The 18,085-nt window shown below is 35.1% G+C and overlaps 3 protein-coding genes across 3 annotated transcripts; all 3 read right to left on the bottom strand.

Moving 5' to 3' along the window:
- Nucleotides 1–4,154: 4,154 nt before the first annotated feature.
- On the bottom strand, nt 4,155–5,296 carry LOC103842108 (methyl-CpG-binding domain-containing protein 4). The gene is made up of 2 exons (XM_009118723.3): nt 5,134–5,296; nt 4,155–4,900 (listed from the first exon to the last, which is right to left on the bottom strand). Exons 1-2 carry the CDS (start codon nt 5,176–5,178, stop codon nt 4,304–4,306), a joined length of 642 nt encoding a protein of 213 aa, XP_009116971.3. The 5' UTR covers nt 5,179–5,296; the 3' UTR covers nt 4,155–4,303.
- Nucleotides 5,297–5,317: 21 nt separating this feature from the next.
- On the bottom strand, nt 5,318–6,010 carry LOC103842358. The gene has a single exon (XM_009118971.3). The coding sequence runs from the start codon at nt 5,952–5,954 to the stop codon at nt 5,373–5,375; it is 582 nt and encodes a 193-aa protein (XP_009117219.2). The 5' UTR covers nt 5,955–6,010; the 3' UTR covers nt 5,318–5,372.
- Nucleotides 6,011–15,067: 9,057 nt separating this feature from the next.
- LOC103842107 (gibberellin receptor GID1B) lies at nt 15,068–17,085 on the bottom strand. Its single transcript, XM_009118722.3, has 2 exons — nt 16,727–17,085; nt 15,068–16,517 (listed from the first exon to the last, which is right to left on the bottom strand). Exons 1-2 carry the CDS (start codon nt 16,763–16,765, stop codon nt 15,480–15,482), a joined length of 1,077 nt encoding a protein of 358 aa, XP_009116970.2. The 5' UTR covers nt 16,766–17,085; the 3' UTR covers nt 15,068–15,479.
- Between the last annotated feature and the right edge of the window lie 1,000 nt (nt 17,086–18,085).

Below are 18,085 nucleotides of genomic sequence, written 5' to 3'. Positions count from 1 at the left end.
TGTTTCTGTTTTGTTTCATATTTTTATTTTCAAAATTTCAGGTTCTGATTTTAATTATAGATTTGATGATTTTATTTGATGGTAGAAGCATTTTTACGTTTTTGTTCATTTATTTGAACATGTAATATATTTTAAAAAAATGACTGCGTTGACAATATGACTCTAAAATTTATTTTATATGATCTCAAACTAAATAATTATGTTTTTTGATATAAAACCGAATAAACCGAAAACCGACGGTATATAAACCGAACCGAACCGAAGTAAATATGGATTTAGAATGGTAGTTATATTTTACTAACCGAAATACCGAAAACCGAGAAAAACCGAACCGAAACCGAACCGATATCCGGATTAAACACCCCTAATGCAAACTATGGTTACTTCAAAAGGCAGCATCAAATTCTATGAAACGATAATCTTTTTTGTCTCGGTTGCTTCTAATGGAGTATTAAAAAGAGAGTGACAATCATTCTCAACTCAGTCTGAAACTTGGTGTTTTTGGATTAATACGAATATTATCTCTCTTGAGATTGAACTATTCCAAAAACAAATATGAAGCTTTTATATGAAAAATCTTTAATTATCAATACGCAAACAGATATGTGTTAATTTATTTTGGACCCTACTGATATATCCTTTTTAAAAAATTTGTTTTGCTCATTGTTTAGAACTCTTGGTCTAGATAATTTAATAATACAATACAACATTAAAAAAAAAAAAAGACTTCTTCTTACACATGATTTCATGCAACAATAACAAAAAGTGGAAACGTTTGTGAGAAGTAGTATAAGAGATCAACAAGTCCGAGTGATTAAGAAGGAATCTCCAGCTGCAATGGAAGAAAAACTTGCACAAAGCAGTTTGCTTTTTTCAGCTAAACAAACCAAAAGAAGAGTTTGAAGAAGATACTAAACAAGTTCTGCTTTCTTTTAGACAAATAGAAAGACAACAATCACATTTTCCCTCAAAGCGAAGCCCACTAATTACTTATTTTTCATAAAACCAACAGCATAAACATATATTGTTGTAAACAATAGAAGATGCAGAGAAGAGAGAATCAGGAAAACAGAGGCATTTGTTGCCGTCTGGTTAGGTTCGTGGTGGTTAAACTCATGGCCGGTCAAAAGGAAGATAAGTCCGTGAAGAAGAAACTTGATCAAGAACAAGGATTCGGAATCTGATATCAGAATTTACGTCAAGCTAAGCAAAGAGAAGATTCAGAGGATAACGCTGCTAATCCTATCAACACGATCAGAGAAAGAGAGGGTGATCATGCTGGCTAACGGTTCAAACAAAATGATAAACGAAAAAGGGAAGGGCTTAACGAATGAATGAATCTAGCTTTAAGACACCAGTGTTTTTTTAGATTGAAGATAGGAAATGATCACATTGGGAGCCTCTTTCAAATCCTACTATATAAAAGCTACTAATTTTGAGGCTTATTAGGAGTGCCACATAGGATAAAATATTCTCTACCAATCAAACTGCCACGTCATCGCGAATGTTTAGATGATGGGTCTCGAACCATCCAAACCCGTCAAAATAGCCAGCCCATTGTATAACTTATAGCTTCCTTTTCTTTAGCCAACTTGCCTCAGACATCTCCAGCGACTCCAAATCTGTTCGTCTACCCAACTTCACCGGTATAACTTCTACGACTACAACAATGACACTTCAATGCTCCATTATAACTCATCAAGTGAAGACTCTTTGTACCTCTCCACATCCCTCTTCTCAATCTCTTGCCCAGTTCCTTAAATTTGATTTGTCACAAAAAGTTAGTGCATCATATAGTTTTTGAAATTCAAATAATACTAGGTGTTTTTCTGCACCATGTACAATGATAAATTTTTTTAAAGTTAAATTATATTTAAAATGAAATTTATTAATATTATATATTTATTATTTTTGACTAATATTTAATATAAAGTTGACTATTTTTGAGACTATAATGTTTGCTATTGTGATCAACACCTTTTTGCACTACTCTGTTTGTATCTTTTTTTATTAGTCATCTTTCTGTTATTTTTTTCTTTTTGGTAAAATGATTAAAAAAAAGACTGAAGCTAAAATTAATCTGATTAAAAAAAAGACTGAAGCTAAAATTAATATTTTTGTTCTTTATCATTCACGTTATCTTCAAAGTTAATAACATAGCCAACGTAAATGATCGACGTTGAGATTTCAGCTTTTCTGATTTTTACTATTCTAATGTTCAATATAATTTGAATATTCTCTTTGTTTTATAACATAATGGTTTAAAAATATTTTTTTTTTCACTATATAAATTGCTTTTATATTTCAATGTAACTTTATATTTATTAGATATTGTGTAGCCAATTAAATTATGTAAATTACTGTGTAATTGATTAAATTTATATATTAAATAACAGATTTCTAAAGTAATAACTTTTAAATATTACATATTTTAATTAAAATTGATTACATTTTGAAACATATAGAGTAATCTATAAACTAACTCTATATAGATATGAAGACAAAATTGTAAACTGATCTCATCTTGAATTTCTCTCATTCTGTACATTCTTAATTGGGAGGAGATAATCAACATCTAATTTTATGTTACTCTCAGTATATTAGAAATAGTCGAACCATAAATCAATTAAGGATGATGTAAGGAAGACATAAAGATGTATTTCCAGTTATCACAAATATAGAATCAATTGGCAATAACTTAATTATGTCCAGCGTAGGACAACATAGAAGACTTTCCATACCTTCTAATATTATAATATTTCACTATATTATTGGTTAAATCAGTTTTCTCTAGCACAAATACTCACTCAATTCTTAGAGTTTAAGCTTTTCTATCTGATGATATTAGTAGTTTGATCCAAAAAAAAGAAGAAACGGTCGAACTGTACATTATAATTAGAGAAAGAAAACAAGCAAAAATCAACCGAAGACTTTTAAGGTATATGAAACAAAAATTGGAAATATCAATTCTCTGTATTTAAAGAATAATGCAATAAAATTGTAAAAATACAAAATAAAACAAAAAAATACACAGATTGAAAGATTTAGTAAAATAAAATCATAATATAATTTCTATAATTTATAGTGCTCAGCTACACTAAAAAATCTAAATTTACAACATACACAGTTTTATTTACATCTTGAAACCTATTATATAATTAAAATGATTCTAAAAAAAGTGCCATCACAAAGAGTTAAAAAATATACAATAAAATATAATACATAACGTTAAAAATACATTATCACTGATCACTAAAAAATCATGTTAGTAGTAATAAAAATGAGATGACAACATATTTATTAAAACCATAGAACGACACGCAATAAGGTGTTATTAAATATACAAATTACAAATTAAATATGCTCAACGCAAACACACATAAAAATGAGACATCATATTTGGATATATTTAAATAAATAATTTTAAATATATTATATTCTTGATAATTTTAAAATTACTTAAAAAGAATCTAAATTATTAAAAAAATAATATACAAATAAAACTAAAGCAATATTTTGTAACGTAAAATAATAAATGAATAAAATATATAGTATGTTAATAAAATAGATTTTAGATTTTAAAGACTTCTAATTCATGTAATATTACAAAATTCAAAATTTGTTTATTACAATTAATATTTTACATTAGATATATTAAAATAATATTCTAGATCGATATTCAATTGTCAGTTTTCAACTATTACACGTAAAAAAATATTATTAAGTATGCTTTTTTTTAAAAGGAGGTTTTATATTTTAAGTAGGTTATTGGAGTACTTTTTCTTTTCGTAAATTTATTCGAGATGAGATTCCGATCTTTTAAACTAAGATAATTTGTGTTCTATACATAATTATATTTTTTTTACATAACTCTAAAATCTCGGACTTGATTTTTCATATTTTCTTAGTTAATTATGTTACATATAATAGAAATATTTACTTCAAACTAAAAATATAAAAAAAAATCAAATTTAAAAATTAGTTATATATAATTAAATATAGAAAAATTTGCATACAAATAAAAATGATAAATGTAACAAATTTAAATATATTATCCGCGCGTAGCGCAGAGAAAGGATCTAGTGATACTAATAAGAAATCAGATGCTTTTAATCCAGAGTAAACTCGCCAAGACGAGGAAACACAACGTATACCACTCATACTTGTATTTACGAGTTCTTATTAGAGAGGTGAGAGGCGACGTATAACTTCTTCGCAAGAAATCCAACTTAGTGACTTACCATAACAGTCTGAGAAGAAAAAAAAATACAAATCTACAAACAAACTCAGCAATGCATTAAGATTAGGGAGCAGGAGAAACGTGTGGAGAAGAACCAGAGAGTGTCTCTTCTTCAAGCTTAAATTTTCCTTTGAATTCCTTGGATTTGGTGCTCTTGTCCGAAACATCATCATCAGAAGGTGTAGCAGCAGCAACAACAGGAGAAACGGGAGAGGCAACAACCTTAGGATCAGGAGGAGCAGTGTCCTCCATCACCTTGGGGACAGTGAAAGAGAAGTCTTCAAGAGGCGCACCCTTGAACTCAGGATTGGCTTCGACGTAGGAAGCTACTTCATTGCGGCTCCTAAGCTTTTTACCGGTAGGAGTGAAGTAGTAAGTATCCATCTTAGAATAGTCTTTGCGGAGGACAAGGCTCCTCTTAAAACCCTTGGGGGTTTTGGGGAGACCAGGCTTGTCGATGACCCAGGTTCGAGAGGAGTCGTAGTCGAGATCCGCAGGGTCTTCACAAGAGATTTGTTTCTTGTCGCAGGTGAATGGGTCGTCGATCATTCGACTTCTGATGTCCTCGTACTCCTCCTGGCTATCGATGACTCTCCACTGGTGACAGTTTTCGCATTGTGCTGCATAGGTGTCGATCAACCTCCCTGGAGCAATGTCTTTCTGACAATTTAGACAAACCACATGACTTTGAGAGTACTAAGAGAGACAATACAGTAATTAATAATGCTCTCAGGACATAAAGGCTTTAACTTTAACTATCACAACCAGACACAAACCCTAGAATCCGCCGCGTGATTTCTATAACCGTTACTAAGCTACAATAAGAGATCTCAGAGATTGATACAAACATGGACTTGGCCCAAAGCGTAAGGACGTTCGTCTCTAAATACTACCTTGGCTCTTGGTTTGGCTACGCTCCCGTTCTCTTCCTCCGCCATAGCTCTGCTCTGATTTGCTATTTCACTTTCTTTCCGTATACAAATCAAAGCTTCTCTGACTCCAGCGAACACTTGCAATCGCACGGCCTGTGTTAAAAGGTATTCCCTTTGACAAACAAATCTTCTATCGACACGTCAGCTTACTTTTACATTGTTTTGGGCTTTTTCGGCCCAGTACTAATATTTATATGGGCCTAATGAACGTCATTTCCTTCTCCTTCTTCGTCGTGTTGTTGACTGACTCTAACTGTTCCGATTCTGAGTCCTTCTACTCCACGAACACTCACTATCTCCGGTAGATTCACTGCCACTCTGGCAATCTCTAGCCGTCCTTCGCTTCTCACCCTCCTGTGATAGAATCTCGGCCGTCCGTTACAATCCAGCGTCGTTAGAAACGGCGGGAGATCTTTCTTCCTCCTCACGCTTCTTCCTCTCCTCCCTTCTCCACGCGTCTCCATCACCATACGCGGCGGCGCGATCGGTCTCGACTCGGTAAGTAGCGGAGATCCCCACGGAGACATCTCTCCCCCGAGATAGAAACTGTAACCATTTCCCGAAGACGACGAGCACGAGACAAAATCGTCAAAGCTCACTTCAGACACATGACTTGGCTGTTCCTTGTACTCGTCATCCGTGGTGAAGCATTCACGTAGAGACTCGCCGCCGGGATCAGCCGGAGTGCTCCAGCGCCGTCTATGCGAATGCGTAGGTGCACCGCCCTCTAGTGGCCGCCGTTCTTCGGTAAGAATCGGAGAGCATTGCGTCATAACTACCATAACCGCTCTTCCTTTCTCTCTACCAACGCAACTCTTGTAGATGCGATAAACATTTTTTTACAATCAAGATGGGCTTTAATAGTATTTGGTGGGCCCTGTGTAAGTTGACGCCTTCTAACGGTGCATCATAAGCACACTCGTAAACTTAAATATGTATACCAGGATGCCAAGATCTAATGATTTTAAAATCTGCATGAGATTTTTCGACAAATGTTTGAAACTGGCTGGTAGCTGATTACATTTGACTGGGTCCTGATTATTTCATTCAATAGGCTGATAATTATATTTAAAAGCCCCTTTATACGGCCCACAAGCGTTCTTTGGTTTCCTTTCGAAGTCGACAAACGGCCCATCCTTGCTTTGATGATATCCTACAACTTAAGAGCATATGCACCTGACGAACACGTAATATAAACTGTTGTCTGCAGTCTACACCATTAAGATTTAAGAAGAGTCTACTCAGTGAGTTCTTACTATTTATTTATGTTCGTTAGCTCGAACATGTAAGTTATATCTGGTTCAAGAATATTTTCCAGTTTGCATGAAAAATTTGATGATTCCAAATTCCAATCATTATTTACGTTACTAATAACTAATATGCATGCATGCATGGATGTAACATGTAACTCCGTATATTGGAATATTTGTGCTCCACCATCAACTTTCTAAGATTTTTTTTTTTGTTATTATAACTAGAGTTGTTGTTGGAACTCGTTTTTGACAAAGTGGTGTGGACCATTTTTCCGATGGGTTTTTCGACGGAGACGTCTGTCGGAAAGACCGGAATTTGGGCACGATGCAATCGTCACCGTGAACACTATGCGTTAGTGTATTTATTGGTCAAAATCGGAGTTGTGTTGAATGAGAAATGGAGGTCCAAAGTGAGTGATGTATAAAGTTTTAAATTTGGCTAAGTATAAAAGATTTAGCAAATGGATCACTTTGGATATTTGGGTTAGAGTTTAAATTTAAATTTGTTAATGAGACATTATGTCAATTAACTTATTTAGTTAATTTTATTCTTGATAAACCCAAGCAAAGTATTTTTAAGTTTGATGACTTGGTCAAAGTCACAATATTACTTTGCAAACTAACGTACGAGATCTTGGAAATCAATTCCATAATAATAATTGATATGTACGTTAGTTGACTCCTTTTATTTGCATAACGTGTACTTTCTCTTCAAGTTATAAAAAGAGATCACTTGTGCAGTTTTCATTACACGGCAAAATAACAGTTCTCCATTTTTTCTTTTTTTCTCTGATTTGTTCTTTTGAGTCTGAGAGTATACACAAAACTAGTTTCGCCAGGCTTCTGATAGAGTGACGCAAATCAGAAGATTTTTTGCAGTTGTATCATGGGACTCATTACGTTATCAAACCGTCGCACTACGGGACGTATTTTGAGTTAAGGAAAGAGATAATATCTCGCCTCTGCAGTTGTATCATCCTTTTCTTAATCTTTGGTATACTTTTATCAATTTTATTATTTACAATATTCAGCTCTCCGTAGTTTATATAATACGGTCCTATCAGTCTTAACTCAAAATATCCGTTTATTGCTTTGCACTAACCGGACTGATTATTGTATAAGTTTTTTGTTTAAGAACAGGTTGATTGATATTTTCTAAAAGGTGTTGGAATCGGAATTGGGCTCCGATTGCTCTCGGTGTCAGCGTTAAAGTCATATTCTTGCTCTAACGTTTTTATTTTGCAGGATCTATTGGATTATTTTATATATTTCAGCAATTTACGCTTCTGTATTGATATTTCTAATTAAACGGGATTTCAATCAGATTTGGTTAAAAGTCTTAAGTATATAAATCGTTTTCTTTAACCTCGTCGCTTTCTTTTGTTTAACGTCAAGCGTAAAAAGAAAAAAAGAAAAAAAAAATTTACTGCTGTCTTTTTATTTGTCAAAGGTTGATTTGCGTAGTGGTTCAATTATTTGGTTTACCCGGTTTACGTTCCTGGTTTAATTTAATTTCCAATCAGCAATCAATCGTTTCTTTGTTTTTGATATTATCATTTGCTTATCGTTGCTAGTGGCAAAGTAAGTAATATTATTTTATTTATAAGTTGACCTTTAAATATCTTGGGTCTGTGTGTTTGATTTGACGTTCAATTGATTTGTTATTACGTTAAAATTTGATCGTTTGCGTAACGTTAAGGTCTCAGAATTTATTTTTCTGATTTTTTTTTAATTGAACTAATCGGATATTTTTTCAAATTGTTGAACTTATTTGTGAGTGTTATTGAAATAAACTAATTTGTATCTTAATCTTTGTGAGCAGATTTGAAAATCAAGGATGAGTTACAACACAAATATATCGATCTTTGATAGATCAAATCGTGTGATCGGCAATGGATTGAATGAGTCGACGCCTCAAATTAAGTTTGAGAGTGGTCTGCCATTTATGATTCCATTTGCTATGAAAATTGAGATGTCTGCTGAAACTAATCAGAGCATTCAGATTGAAAATGACATGTGTGCTATGGTCACAGAAGTCAATACGTTTGAAAATAATTCAAAAGACTGGTGGTATGACACAGGTGCCACCACTCACATATGCATTGATAAAAACATGTTTTGTACTTATCAAAAATGCAATGATGAGGAGCGGTTGTTAATGAGTAACACCGGCTCGTCTATTATTGAAGGTTGTGGCGAAGTGAAACTTGCGCTAACTTTTGGACAAGAGATAATTCTCAAAAATGTGAAATATGTCCCAGATATGCGAAAGAATCTTATTTCCGGTTCGCTATTAAGCAAAGCTGGATTTGTAGTAATTTTCGAGTCTGATAAACTTGTCCTAAAGAAAAATGATATTTTCTTGGGCAAAGGATTTGTTGAGGATGGACTGGTCAAAATGTGTATTAAGACAGTCTTATTCACAGATGAACCAAATGCTTATTTGGTTGAACCGTTCAAAGTTTGGCATGAAAGATTGGGCCATGTAAATTATAAATCTGTTCAAAGATTGATTAATTTAAACCTAATTCCGAAATGCAAATTGAGCAAAGAGAAATGTGAAGTATGTGTACAAGCAAAACTCACAAAAACTCCATTCCCTCATGTTGAGAGAACAACTGAGCCTCTTGGTTTAATTCATACAGATTTGTGTGATTTAAAATTTGTTCAAACTAGAAATGGAAAAAAATATTTTGTGACTTTCATAGATGATTGTACAAAATATTGTTATGTCTATTTGCTAAGAAGCAAAGATGAAGCCTTGGAAAAATTCAAGGAATATAAACTCGAGGTTGAAAACCAACTCGATAGAACTATAAAGATAGTTCGAAGTGATAGAGGAGGCGAGTATGATGGACCATTTGATGTGTTCTGTAAAGAGCATGGCATTATTCATCAAACCACCGCTCCCTATTCACCTGAATCTAACGGAGTTGCGGAGCGTAAAAACCGAACTCTTAAAGAGATGATGAATGCGATGTTGCAGGAATCTGGGTTAGCCCAGAACATGTGGGGGGAAGCTTTGCTTACCACAAATTATATCCTCAACAAAATACCAAACAAAGTCACTGGTAAAACACCATATGAACTTTGGAAAGGTGTTGTACCTTCGTACAAATACTTGAAAGTGTGGGGGTGCCTTGCAAAAGTAGCAGTACCACCTCCCAAGAAGGTTTCAATCGGACCTAAAACCGTGGATTGTATTTTTCATCGGATATGCCCATAATAGTGGTGCTTATCGATTTTTGGTAGATAAATCAGATGTACCAGATATTCATGTTAATACAATTATGGAATCAAGGAATGCATCTTTCTTTGAACACGTGTTTCCGTGTAAGAATAGAGATAATCCTAAAAGAACTCATGAAGTAAGAGATGCAAACATCTTTACAAATGAGGCAAGTACTTCTGGCACATCTTTTGATGATGCAGAAATATTTGCAGATGAACCTAGACGCAGCAAAAGAGCTCGTAAGGAAAAATCTTATGGTGAAGATTTCTTTATGGTCTTTCTTCTTGAGAATGAACCAAGAAGTTTCGCTGAAGCTATGTCTTCACCAGACGCTGATTTATGGAAGGAAGCTTTCAATAGTGAAATCGACTCCATTATGCAAAATCATACATATTATTTGACCGATTTGCCCCAAGGGTTTAAGGCCCTAGGGTGTAGATGGATTTGCAAAAGAAAGTTGAATATTGATGGCTCAACTGATAAGTACAAGTGTAGACTTGTGGTGCAAGGTTTCCGGCAAAAAGAAGGCTTGGATTTCTTTGACACCTATTCTCCGGTAACGAGAATAACTTCAATCAGAATGCTGATTGCAATTGCAGCATTGAGAAACCTAGAAATCCATCAGATGGATGTCAAAACTGCCTTTCTAAATGGTGATTTAGAAGAGGAGATTTATATGAAACAACCTGAAGGGTTGGTTGTCCCAGGACAAGAACACAAAGTCTGTCGACTAGTAAAATCATTGTATGGACTTAAGCAAGCTCCAAAACAATGGCATGAAAAATTTGACAATGTTATGATGTCAAATGGTTTCAGCATTAATGAATGTGACAAGTGTATATACTTTAAAAATACACCACATGGATATGTATTGCTTGGCTTGTATGTAGATGACATGCTCATTATTGGTAGCAATAAAGACATGGTGAGTCAAACAAAGAATATGCTAAGTAGCAAGTTCGAAATGAAAGATATGGGACTAGCTGATGTTATCCTAGGGATTAAGATCTTTCGCAATTCCGAAGGAATCATCTTGTCTCAAACTCATTATGCTGAAAAGATACTTGAGAGGTTTAAATCCTACTCAAAAGGAAAGGCAAAAACTCCTGTAGACCCTAGGTTTCACTTGACAAAACATTCGGGTGAAGCAGTGTTACAGTCAGAGTATGCTCGTGTCATCGGAAGTTTGATGTACTTGACAAATTGTACTAGACCTGATTTAGCACATGCAGTCAATGTACTGAGTCGCTACACGAGTAATCCAAGGCATAACCACTGGAATGCCATAACAAGAGTATTAGACTATGTACGTCATACTAAAACTTATGGGCTGACTTATGGTAAAGAACCAGGAGTTTTGGAAGGATACAGTGATGCCAACTGGATTTCCGACTCCAAAAACTCTAAATCCACGAGTGGATATGTTTTTACACTTGGTGGTGCCGCAGTTTCTTGGAAGTCTTCCAAACAAACTCTCTTGGCCAGATCGACCATGGAATCTGAGTTCATAGCTTTAGATAAAGCTGCAGAAGAAGCAGAGTGGCTTCGAAATTTTTTGGAAGATATTCCTATGTGGGATAAACCAGTGTCGGCATTACGTATACATTGTGATAGCCAAGCGGCAATAGGCCGGGCACTGAGCAGTTTGTATAATGGTAAATCTCGTCATATAAGAAGACGTCATAAAACCATTAGACACTTGATCTCAACTGGTGTAATAACGATTGATTACATCAGAACAAATGAAAACCTTGCGGATCCATTTACTAAAGGTTTGTCACGAGATCAAGTAGAAAAATCATCAAGAGGAATGGGTTTAAAGCCTGTGAACTAAGATGAGGTTTGGCGGTAACTCTACCTAATTGACTGGAGATCCCAAGAAATAGGTTCAAGGAGACAACTAAGTCAAACTAAATCTGCCCAAAGCACTGTCAGACTTCGGTCTATACCCAGTTCTTAGGATGATTAAACAGTGCTACATGTAAGGAATATAGGATAAGCATTAGCTTTTAATGATTTGTGTCCATTGTTTTGAGATATGAATGGAGTAGTACATGATACTCCTCTAAACAAAACTAAGGGAAAATCACCTTGTGAGTGTGAAATGGGGCCGTTTCTAGGAGAATGAAGGAAAGGCTATATTCTCCAAGTTCACTCATGATTACCAAGAATGTTCACGGCCAAAATGAACACAATAGAGAAATTAGTTTTGTGAGAGAATGAAGCTGTGTTATAGCTATTGTCTCGGTTTACACCAAAGTCCGGGGGGTTCAAGACATCATGGCCACCTCCTGTTCGAGTAAATCCGATAGCTATTAACAATGACTGGTTCAAGGCTGAAAAATTGCTACCAACTCATCATGCAGTGGATTTTTCGCTCATACTCTCAAAAGTCCTTTTCTTTCTTGAGTCATGTGTATAGAGTCATTTCTATTCATGTGGGGGATTGTTGGAACTCGTTTTTGACAAAGTGGTGTGGACCATTTTTCCGATGGGTTTTTCGACGGAGACGTCTGTCGGAAAGACCGGAATTTGGGCACGATGCAATCGTCACCGTGAACACTATGCGTTAGTGTATTTATTGGTCAAAATCGGAGTTGTGTTGAATGAGAAATGGAGGTCCAAAGTGAGTGATGTATAAAGTTTTAAATTTGGCTAAGTATAAAAGATTTAGCAAATGGATCACTTTGGATATTTGGGTTAGAGTTTAAATTTAAATTTGTTAATGAGACATTATGTCAATTAACTTATTTAGTTAATTTTATTCTTGATAAACCCAAGCAAAGTATTTTTAAGTTTGATGACTTGGTCAAAGTCACAATATTACTTTGCAAACTAACGTACGAGATCTTGGAAATCAATTCCATAATAATAATTGATATGTACGTTAGTTGACTCCTTTTATTTGCATAACGTGTACTTTCTCTTCAAGTTATAAAAAGAGATCACTTGTGCAGTTTTCATTACACGGCAAAATAACAATTCTCCATTTTTTCTTTTTTTCTCTGATTTGTTCTTTTGAGTCTGAGAGTATACACAAAACTAGTTTCGCCAGGCTTCTGATAGAGTGACGCAAATCAGAAGATTTTTTGCAGTTGTATCTTGGGACTCATTACGTTATCAAACCGTCGCACTACGGGACGTATTTTGAGTTAAGGAAAGAGATAATATCTCGCCTCTGCAGTTGTATCATCATTTTCTTAATCTTTGGTATACTTTTATCAATTTTATTATTTACAATATTCAGCTCTCCGTAGTTTATATAATACGGTCCTATCAGTTGTCGCCAACAAAAGACAAGAAAGATGAAAACCATGATGATGACGAGTTGATGATGAATGCAAGTGATCAGAGAGAGAGGACGTGTTAATGGTAATTTGTGGGGTTTAAAGTGTGAGAATTTCAAGATGAAAGGTGCGTGTCTTGTTCTTTGAATCTAATAGGGTTTAGGTTTAGGGTAATAAAGACAAAGGGCTTCGTTGAATGCTTTTGTCTTTTCTTTCCTTTCTTCTCTCTTTTTCTATTTTCTTCCATTTCTATGAAATCTCTGCACATCTATAACACTTTCTATTCAGAGTAGCTATACTCTTTTAACTTCTTCCAACCAGCTTATTATTGTCTGATTATTTACATTTACCCTCTCTCTCTCACCTTTTCTTATTAGGTTATTTTGTTTTAAATGTGTGAATACAAAAAACAATGTCGATTCGTTTAAATTCAATTCCAAGTCAGCACATATAGTTGTCTGACCACATTACCACAGACCACGTCCTAATAACTTTACATTGCAGAAACACTTTGTGTATGTATATAACATGACTAACAGCTTGTATGGTATCACCGCAAAACTTATTTCTTCTTTCTGTTATTTCTAAAACATGACCACCACGGCACCACCGAATCTATAAACTCTTAATGTGAACAAGCGAAAAGTAATACCCAAAAGTCATCGTTACTCTTTTGAAGGAAAGGAAGCGAAAGATTCCTCAAACCAAACCTTTAAGTTCAAAGTTACTTATATGATGAATACTATAATTATTTTAAAAATTTTGGAACCAAAGCATTGAATACAGTCCACAAAGGACAAAGCTAATCCATTGACAAAAGAAAGAATCTTAGTGTAAACGACAAATTAATGAATTATGGAGAAACCATAAGATGTTGATGAATCACCAAACAAATTTAAGTTATTTTGTCAGGATCAAAGACAACAAACCCAAATGAGAGCAACCATTACAAAAATGATAAAATAAATAATTTCCAAACACGAAACATTCATTGATTGAGGGGAAAATTTGATTTATGATTAGTATATATATATTCACATTGGTATGAATTAAAATAGAGACACTCTCCCCAAGTAATTGCCAAGACATTCATTACAAGACAAACGGTCGAGAGTCTTGGTCACACACGCGGATCAATAAGCCAAAACTTTGGTCATAAATAGTTTGACAACATGAAAACAAAACAAAATAGTAGCATTATAAAATGAATTTTTGAAAGATGCTAGGAATAAAAAGTCAATGTTAATCGAAAAATTAAATTATATTCCAATCAATTAACAGTAAAATGTTTATGTATTCATTGTATCATTCGTTATATGTTAAAAAACTATCAACTAGACAAAGGAGAAAGAATCGCTTTTCTTTGTTTTTTCTCCAAGCCTCCATGTCCCTACCACTTGGCATCCAAAAGAAAAAGTATATAATAAAACAAGGGTAACAAAAGCACACATAAGCCATGGTTATTAAATGGTAGTATTATATAAAGAAATGTAGAAATATATAGAAACAAACATATGTAGACAAAAGAGATTGTTTTCTCTAAGAGGGGGTCCATGCAATGCTTATCCTCCCAAAGTTCATAACCACTACAAGGAAACACCAAAAATTCCAAATCAAATACATGCACATAGAAGAGGCAATAAGCAAAAGATGCCAAAGTAAACCAAAACTATTAAAAAGGAATATTAAAAGAAAAATCCATTGTTGATTTTGACATTTTTGTCCAATCATTATTTAATATATATTAATTTTGGTTGTGTAAGCTTTTTTCTCATATGGGTGGATGGGGTTTGGTTTTGGCATTGTGAAGCTTTTGCCTCAAATGCACACACAACACTTGTCTTTTTTCTTCTCTCACATTTATTTCCTCTTCTTTCCTTCTTTATACTTCACTCAAACGCCATTGCCACATGTCTCTCTAGGGTTTTCACTTAAAACTTCTGGGTCTTTCTGTTCATTTTATGTTTTTTTTAATAATCTTTTTAACAATTATAGCAACAGTGGAGCAAATGCTCGGATGGTTCGAAGTTGGAAAACTTATAAGGAAAAAAGGGGTTTTAAAAAGACTTGTCTTTTGTAAGGGGGAAAACCTATCATCAATGCATGAACACAAACGAAACAAGAAGACAAAAAGGTAATATAAACATTACAAATCCATTACCAAGGATAAGGTTTTTCTCACAACATGTTGAAGACAAATTAGTTGTCTTGTATTTTGACTCTCTATACTCTAGAACCAATTAAAGACTACTACTACTTCCTACACTACAAAGCAAAGTACCATCTCCCGGTTAAGCCTTGACCGATAGATGCCGACAAGAGAATTGGTTTTTGCTTCCGGCGCAACCAACATCATCTAACAATAAGCCGGACTTATACTGATGATTCAGGAGACTAATAAAGACACAAAAAACATGACTGAACACTACACAATACTTGTGGAAACTGTACAAAAGATCCAGCAAACAAACTGATCTTCTAGTCTTCTCCTCTTCATGTATAGAAAAACCAACATGATCAGACCTCATCATGTTGCTATGGAGTCAGCAGAACAGGAGATGACTTGCTTTGACTATCCTCATCTATGGAGTGCACAAACTTAGTTAACTCGTCCATAAGACAATGAAAGTGATCATTGTTAGGCAAGAAGTAAAATCCAATGGTAGCTTGCTTCAAATACAAAAGGTTAACATGGTGACCAGTCCTCTTAAGCCCATCGACGTAAGCCAGTTGCCAATCCTGAACAAGATCCAAACCAGCCACAACCACAAGACTCTTGGGGAACTTGACTCCTTCGAGACTCTGACCTCTAGGACCAAAGGGATTACAAGCGGGATGATCTCTATCCTCACCTTCCGGTAGATAAGCTCTCCAATACCAATCCCGATCATGAATAGTGACAAAGTATTTACCATCAAGTCTCTTCTCAGACTGAGTCCTCTCGAGCCCACCAAACATAGGATGCAGAAGAATATTCCCCAGAACTTTAACTCCTTCATTGGTCGCTCTCACGGCAACGTTATGAGCTATGTTGCCACCAGAGCTATCACCAGCCAAGTAAACATAAACATTCGAGTCTTTACCACTCTGAAGCCAGACTCTGGACTTGACCCATTTGAGAGCGTTCCACCCGTCGTCGTAAGCGCAAGGGTAGCGATGCTCCGGGGACCTCCGGTAGTCAACGGAGACAACAACAACGCCGCAGATGGTGACGAGCCTCCGGCAGAAAGTGTCGTAGATGGCGCTGTTGGCGGAGGAGTGAGTGAAGCTGCCGCCGTGGAAGAAGACGAGAACGGGGACGACGTCGGTGGTGCTGAGAGGCTCGGTCAGGTCGACGGAGCCGTGGCGGGAGGGGTCGAGGGGAGCGGGGAGGTAGATGCGGGTGAGGAGGTTGGTGGAGGTGTCGACGTGGTCGAAGGAGAAGACGCCGTCGACGGGGAAAGAGTTGGCGGGGACTTTGCGGTCGAGAAACTCGGCGAGGTCGCGGTTGAAGGAGCCGTCGGGGCGGCGGAGGAGGGTGTAGGCGAGCTTGAAGTTGGAGATGAGGACCCATGTGTTGAGTGGGACTATTCTCTACAGTTCACAAACAAAAAAAAAAAACAGAAAGAAGAGATCTTTTCATCAGATGGGACGTTTTGTTTTAAAATAAAATAAAAATCAAATCCGTACGAATGAATCTATATGATGATAATGATGATCTTCATCGTTTCAGAATTAAATTTCGAGACTTGGAGATGTACGAGGTTATTAAGAAGAAAAACTAATCTTCAGAAAGGAAGTACCTTGCATTCGTTTAGGTTGACTTCGTTTCCACCAGCCATAGTCTGTTTTTTTTTTGCTTCCTAGAATAGAAACCTCTCTCTCTATATCTTTATCTTTATCTTGAGGGAGAATTGATTTCAGTGAAACGGACTCTTCTTCATACCATATAAATCTTCTTAGTAAGGGTGTCTTCAGCTCCAAGAAGAAGAAGAAGGAGAAGATATTTTTTGAGACAGCAAAGTACAGAGTTCTTCTGCAGTAGAGAGAGAGAGAGAGAGAGAGCTTTATCTGGTTCGTCCGTAGAGAGGGAGAGAGAGAAGGAGAGTCAAAGGGGAGAGATGTTGAAGATGAAATAACCCACCGGGCGGTGACGAATGGGCCGGACGACCGATTATTACTGTTTCGATATGTGGGTCCCTCCCCTTTTCTCCACTTTTCTCTCTCTCTCTCTTTCTTTTTATTTATTTTTTAATTTTTTCTTTGTCGACGATGATAATGCCATTTTTAATTACTTTACTAATTGGCTATTAAATTCAGTCGGCTGATTAATTTTTAAAAATAAAATTGAATTTTAATAGTCAAAATAAATATATAAATAATTTATTATAAATATAAAAAAATGTATTGGACACGGTGTCATGTGAAGAGAGAGATAGGATTGGCTATTGGCACGCCAGTCCTGACACGCTCCCTCATGAGTGCTCCTTTTGACCACCTCCCTTTTCTTTTATTTCACCTTACTTGTGTTATAATAATACTAACAGAAAATGTTTAACTAGCTTCCGACAATTCATTTTCAATTTTTTTCATGTTTAATTGTGAAATTCTGCTACTAGTACTTCATTATTGATTAGTATTTTCATCAATAATCCCTACTCCCTCTTCTGAGTTGGCAGATAGATTATGTGTCTAAGTATGTTTTTAAGAAAATTTAATTGTTTTTGTCATTTTCTGGTATTCCAATTGTTCTACAATCATTTTGCATATCTATAGTATGTTCACAAGAATACTAGTTACTTTTCTATTACCTTCCAAGCTTTCCTAAATTTTATTAATTATTTTCTATCATAATCACTTATAAAAAGACAATTTGCTAGCTATATTCGAGCTAAGATAAAAACAAAAGTGAGAAAATACAAGTTCCATCAAAACATCATTCATCATCTAATGATATATTATAGATTAAGTATGGGATGTCCAAAATTATATATATAAAGTATGGTAATGTAGATACAGAAAAATTCATATAGTTTTGGATCTTATTAACAAAAAAAACATTAGGATCTTGTTTTAAATTTGATGACTTATGATAGGCCGAAAGACAGAGAGAGGTTGTTTTGGTTTTTAGTTCTTTTAAATTATTATAAAAATGTGAATGC

The sequence above is a fragment of the Brassica rapa genome, chromosome A09 (genome assembly GCF_000309985.2).
Source record: "Brassica rapa cultivar Chiifu-401-42 chromosome A09, CAAS_Brap_v3.01, whole genome shotgun sequence".
Classification (NCBI taxonomy): domain Eukaryota; kingdom Viridiplantae; phylum Streptophyta; class Magnoliopsida; order Brassicales; family Brassicaceae; genus Brassica; species Brassica rapa.
Note: the sequence above shows the minus strand (reverse complement) of the source record. Positions and strands in the feature narration are given on the sequence as shown.

What these genes read in the sequence shown, in the direction of transcription:
- LOC103842108 (XM_009118723.3), bottom strand. Translation starts at nt 5,178, where the DNA reads ATGGCGGAGGAAGAGAACGGGAGCGTAGCCAAACCAAGAGCCAAG. An exon ending in TAGCCAAACCAAGAGCCAAG is followed by an intron (nt 4,901 to 5,133) that starts GTAGTATTTAGA and finishes CTAAATTGTCAG; the next exon opens with AAAGACATTGCTCCAGGGAG.
- LOC103842358 (XM_009118971.3), bottom strand. Translation starts at nt 5,954, where the DNA reads ATGGTAGTTATGACGCAATGCTCTCCGATTCTTACCGAAGAACGGCGG.
- LOC103842107 (XM_009118722.3), bottom strand. Translation starts at nt 16,765, where the DNA reads ATGGCTGGTGGAAACGAAGTCAACCTAAACGAATGCAAG. An exon ending in TCAACCTAAACGAATGCAAG is followed by an intron (nt 16,518 to 16,726) that starts GTACTTCCTTTC and finishes TGTGAACTGTAG; the next exon opens with AGAATAGTCCCACTCAACAC.